Source organism: Cicer arietinum, chromosome 1, assembly GCF_000331145.2.
Source record: "Cicer arietinum cultivar CDC Frontier isolate Library 1 chromosome 1, Cicar.CDCFrontier_v2.0, whole genome shotgun sequence".
NCBI lineage: Eukaryota > Viridiplantae > Streptophyta > Magnoliopsida > Fabales > Fabaceae > Cicer > Cicer arietinum.
This window is the reverse complement of record NC_021160.2, coordinates 18,379,189-18,384,811: the sequence shown is the minus strand read 5'-3', so window position 1 is coordinate 18,384,811 and position 5,623 is coordinate 18,379,189. Positions and strand designations below refer to the sequence as shown.

Here is a 5,623-nt window from a genome sequence, read left to right as displayed (position 1 = left end):
TGTGAGCATATTGAAACATAATTAGTAAGTTCTGGTGGGGTAGCAAACAAGGTTCAACGCAAAATTTATTGGATTAAACGGAACACATTTTGTAAGAAGAAAAAAAAAGGTGGGATGAGCTTTAGAATATTCCATGACTTCAACCTTGCAATGTTTTCTAAACAAGGGTGGCGTGTCATGCATAATGAGGATTTATTGTTCTCACAATGTCTGAAAGTAAGGTATTTTCCTAGGAATAATTGCTTCAGAGCTTCAATTGGTTATTGTCCAAGCTATACATGGAGAAGCATTTTGCAAGCTCGTTTGGATGTTATTTGATACCTTATCAAAATGGTCACAGGTCTCCTAAAACTCCTAGCTACGATATCATGTTTGTTTCAGATCTTTTACATCACGATATTCAGTATTGGAATGCTTCTTTATTTAATGAATTTTTTCTTCGTTTTGAAGCTAACAAATTCTTCGGTTGTTACTTTATTTCTCTCACCTACAAGATGAGTTTTTGAGGTATGTTGCTACTTTTTTTTGTGAAGAGTTCATATCATGTATTTAAGGCAAGGTGTTGGGTATCTACCTCTCATATTTAGTGCAGGTTGTGGAAAATAAAAAGTATTTCAAGACACATTCATTTTGCTTGAAGGATTCTACCTGCAAAAATACTAATTAAAAAAATGATATTTTAAAAAGAGGAAGCAAATGATATTTTTTCTAGACAACATAATAAGACAATTTTACATCTCTTTATGGAGTGTCACCATTCAAAACAGGTCTGATTTTTTTCCCTTTAGGTGTGATATTTAATTTCCACAATTTCAGGTACGTACCATTTCAGAAGTGGTTAAAAATAAGACTAAATTACATTTGTGGTCCTTTAACTTAATCTCAGGTAACGTTTTAGTCCTTTATCTTTTTTTTTTCTCCCGATTTAGTCCTTTATTCCTAACAATATCAAATAAAGTATGAAAATATGAGATTATTTGAAGATTTGCGTTACAAATTTGATGAAATTTGTATTATATTGAAGAATATAATTAATTTTATGAGTTTTGATTGAATTTTTTTTTTTTGAATTTTTGTATAAAAAAGGATAACATTGTTGAAATTTTAAAACATAAAATATCAAATTGTCACTTAAAATTTAAATAAAGGACCAAGTCGAGAAAAAAAGAAGATAAAAGACTAAAACGTTACCTGAGATTAAGTTAAAGGACCACAAATGTAATTTAGCCTAAAAATAAATATTATTGATGTAAATAAGAATGTGATTGTACATGTCCTAGCGTTGTGTTATGAAATATGTTGCACTAGAAATAAAAAAATATTTTGAATTCAAAAGATACACATATCCATTGTTAATTTTAAGAGTGCTAGTGTGGTACTATTAAAGACGCTAAATGTAGGTCTCATTTTGCCTATATTTGATGTTCGCTGGACATTGCCATTTAGTGGTTGTTATAAGCTTAATGATGACACAACATATCCGATAGAGGGGTAAGTGACGTATCGATGATGTAGTGAGCGATATTGATGGTGTAGAAGTTGCTGCTAGCTGTTGTCAAGTCATTTTATTATCAAATTCAGAGGTAACAGAAGTTTTAGCCATGCGAACGGGTTTAGAATTTACAAAGGATATGTCTTTCTTGAATCTTACAGCAGAATAAACTACTTCAAATGTGATCGTAGCGTTGAACGTTCATCAACAATCTCTTACTTATATTGGTTCTATTATTAGGAATTATATTAATTTTAATGTTTTACCTATTAAACATGAGGTCAACCAAACTGCTCATTATTTAGCTAAATATGTTCTTTATAATCCAGATTGTATGTGAATTGAAAAGACTCCGGTTTGTATTTCTGCTGGCTTAACTTTTGATTTGTAGACTTTCTTTAATGAAATTATCTTTGACATAAAAAAATAATAATAAAATTTCCTGTTTTCCTAAATACTGAGTTCATTTCCATAAAAGTGCATAAAATTAAACACTGATTGAACAAAAATGAGACAGATGTATTATTACTCCTGCATGTTATCATTAGACTCCATTTTTGTTATCATCTTCTCCATCTATCAGTAAATTTATTGGACACTAGAAATACTCAAATATCTTCCATTCTTGTGATTCAATGACTCTATGAGTTACTTTTTTTTGCTGGAAAAAGAAAAAACAGGAAGTAAAAAACACAAAGGTGCAGTAAAAGTAGATTTTGGAACATCAACGCAACATCGACAATTAGTTGTCTACGAACAGTCAAAAATACATGCACAAGTCCTTGTAGGTTTAGTAGTTATGTTGTAGGTTTAGTAGTTATGTCTTCAGAACATAATTTAATGACAGTTACATAAGTTCTTGTAGTTCTACATGCATGGACATTATCTCCAACACTGACACAACATAAAGTATAACCAACACTAGAATTCTGCTCAAGAGGCAGATATAGTTGGTTGAAATTTCTCATCTGGGCGTTTCAAGGAAACCGAATCTGGCGAATTGTCGGCACATAAGTTGTTCTCTAAGTTGTCAGCCACCTTTGTTGATGGAGACGAAGGATAAGGGGCTTTACTACCCAACCTGTAGTAATGAACATAAAATTTAAACTCTAAAGTGATTACTTACAACCATTAAACATGGAAGGTAGGTATAGTACCTGTCTCGCCGCTTCTCAAGAAACCTTTGAAGTGAATGTCTGCGTGCTATCGGAAATTCTAAAGAGAAAATATCACGAAAAAAAATACGAGGAATATAAATTGATGTGACATTAAGGGTCTTTTTGGTTCAAAGGGTTATTAAATAGAAGAAGACAATTATTTGAGAGATTATCATCTAAATCAGTGTTGTCAACCGCAGATTGCGAAAAATAGTGGATTGTTCAAATCCTGCCACAATACAGTGCTATAGAGGCTATTTAACAACACTTCATGCTAAATAGTGTATCACGTTACAATAGCAATTACCCCAAATTTTACTACAAAATAGAATTGCTACAGGTGCGATTTGACAACACTGGTCTAAATGTTGAAAAATAATGAGAAAATTCACACCTTGCAGCTTGCAGATAGAACTATTCTTTGCAGGAAAGCAGAGTGCCTGCGGCGAAGCGATATTATCAATCGTTCCATGTGGAAAAGAAGGCCTTGTGGGAACAGTTGAAAGGATGGGAGATTGTTTCCCAATCTTCTTCATTTCAGTTGACTTGGCAGAAGCAGCAGCAATGAGCATTATTTCATGAACCTGCAAGTAAATTAGAGAAAGTGAAAACATGATTACGGTTGTATCATAACATGGAAAGTGGAGGGCAAAATTGAAGGCACGGCGGTTGTAAGTTTCGGTTATCGTCTCAAAGTGCAGTTTAGGGCTACCTTTTCTGCAGGTATTCCATCATAGATACAAATACTCCCATTATAGAAGATGGTAAGTTGACTTGTATTAGGAATCACTGCATTCAATCCAGATGATGGCATCGACCTAAATGAGAGAAAAGTAATTTTAATAATTATAATAATTAAAATAACCACAACAATAAAACAGCACACAAACAAAAAACATAATAGCATAAAAGAAAACCTTACACATGGTTTTCATTGATTTAGAAAAAGCTTATGACAATGAACAACTAGAATTACAGTGAACTTTCGCATAATTTACCAACTTCTGTGTTTATATATGATGCCTTGTGCACAATTATAGTGAACTTGAAGGTGCATATTACACTAGTGCTAAAAAACTGAGATGTCATCCCAAAGAAGTTGGGTGGGTGACATGAAAAAATCTCTTGGCAAATCAAATTTTGTACGAAAAAAGGAAATGTTCCACCATCTAAGAGTTTGGGTTGGACCTAACACAATCTCACAAAACTACCTTGTAGTTGAAGACTACCCACCTCTTATAAACATTTTGTCAGATCTTATCTCCTCTAATGTGGGACTCTTAACACACCAACAATCTAAAAATAGTAACAAGTGTAGTTGAGTTAAGAATGTTGAGTGTGTATAGAAGAAATGATGAGATTACAAATGAATGTATCTAATACAACCACAAAACAGCACTAATTGAAGAGAAAATTAGGGTAATTTGATGAACATGTTGAAAGAATATCAATCGAGGCTCTAGTGAGAAAAGCAGTTCAAAGTAATCTTGAGGAGAAACCATTAAACAAGGCCATAGGTGAAATGTCCCGGACACCGAAAAGTACTATATTTTTGGGGAGTTGAGGCAAAGGGTAATTTATAAATATCTGGTATCCTCAACCCAATGAGCCGTCTTTTAACTAAGGGCAAAATTATGAGAGGACAATACCTCAAAAACTATGCGCCGACCCTGAACCTCGATCAGTGACTACACAGAAAACTACATAAGACCCAAAGCGGATAACACCGAGAAAAAGGGGTATGCTCTTTATCCCCTTTTTCTCAACAAGGGGGCTAGAGTTCTAGTACATCAAAATATCATTGTTTCAAAATCAAGGCAAAAAGTTTATAAACATCCACTCTCCTCAATCTACTGAATTGTCTTTCAACTAATGACAAAACTGTGAGAGCTTACATAAGACCCAAAACAGACAATACCTCTGAAATACGGTGGAGCTCTCCAAACACTAAACAAGTTTTACTGAAAAATCATTTTCCATGAAGTCAAATGGCATCTATAAACTATGTAGTAGATCACACCTAATGGAATACTAGGATCATTCTAATTAACAAGTTCCCTCAACTTATTAGAACAATTTTAATTTAGAAATCTAAGGGTTACAACTTAGAAGCATATTTGAAGTCATCTCACAAAAGTTAAAACTATAAAGCACAAAAATTGGAAAAGAAACACCATAGATTATTGTGCATCCCATGTTTTTTTTGGCATAAAAAAAAAATTGATAATTCAACCAAAATTAAAATAACGAAGCTATTAGGTAGTTTTCAAACAAACCAAAAAAATGGAAACAAAAACATGGGTCTTGAGGGAACATACATAAAAAGTGAGATACATAAAACATCAGTAATCAAAGACTACTTTTTTTGGTGAAAATATCAAAGACTTACTTGTTTCCTGAGAGATTCATCATTGACACATCACCCATATTGGAACTAACGCCATCAACACAATCAGCAGCTATAGAAGAAGATTCTAGAACCATAAACTGCTCTGGCTCAACCTTCACAGTGACACCATCCATTTTTTGAAGAACCCCACAAATGGATCACAAGAAGTCAAGGGAGAAGAATAATTTGAAGGCAACAGTTTTAGCCACAAATTTTGCAAACTCTTTTAATTTCAATGGTTTTGGAAAGCTGGTTTGATTCCTTTTGGAATTTATTATATTCGTAGTGGCCAAACCACAATCATTGCCGGTTACTTTAAGCAACATGTGTTTTTTGTAGTCATATATATTATTGTTTATGTTCCTTCTTTAGTTTCTTTGTTTAAATCTTGTCTGTTCCTGACTACAAGTTACAACCTCGTGTCCACTTTGACCTTTCAAGTATAATTTAGTTAGTTTTTGTTTTTATAAATATATATTAATAATTACTACCTCTATTCTTAAACATAAATTGATATTGAAAATTTTCTTTATTTTATTTGTAAGATTTAAAAAAAAGTTCAAGTACATTAAATATTTATTTATT

General features: G+C 32.6%; 1 protein-coding gene across 1 annotated transcript; it reads right to left on the bottom strand.

The window, feature by feature from the left end:
• Nucleotides 1–2,216: 2,216 nt before the first annotated feature.
• LOC101515051 (protein TIFY 3B-like) lies at nt 2,217–5,420 on the bottom strand. Its single transcript, XM_004488102.3, has 5 exons — nt 5,039–5,420; nt 3,362–3,467; nt 3,044–3,233; nt 2,650–2,707; nt 2,217–2,573 (listed from the first exon to the last, which is right to left on the bottom strand). Exons 1-5 carry the CDS (start codon nt 5,170–5,172, stop codon nt 2,426–2,428), a joined length of 636 nt encoding a protein of 211 aa, XP_004488159.1. The 5' UTR covers nt 5,173–5,420; the 3' UTR covers nt 2,217–2,425.
• Nucleotides 5,421–5,623: the final 203 nt, after the last annotated feature.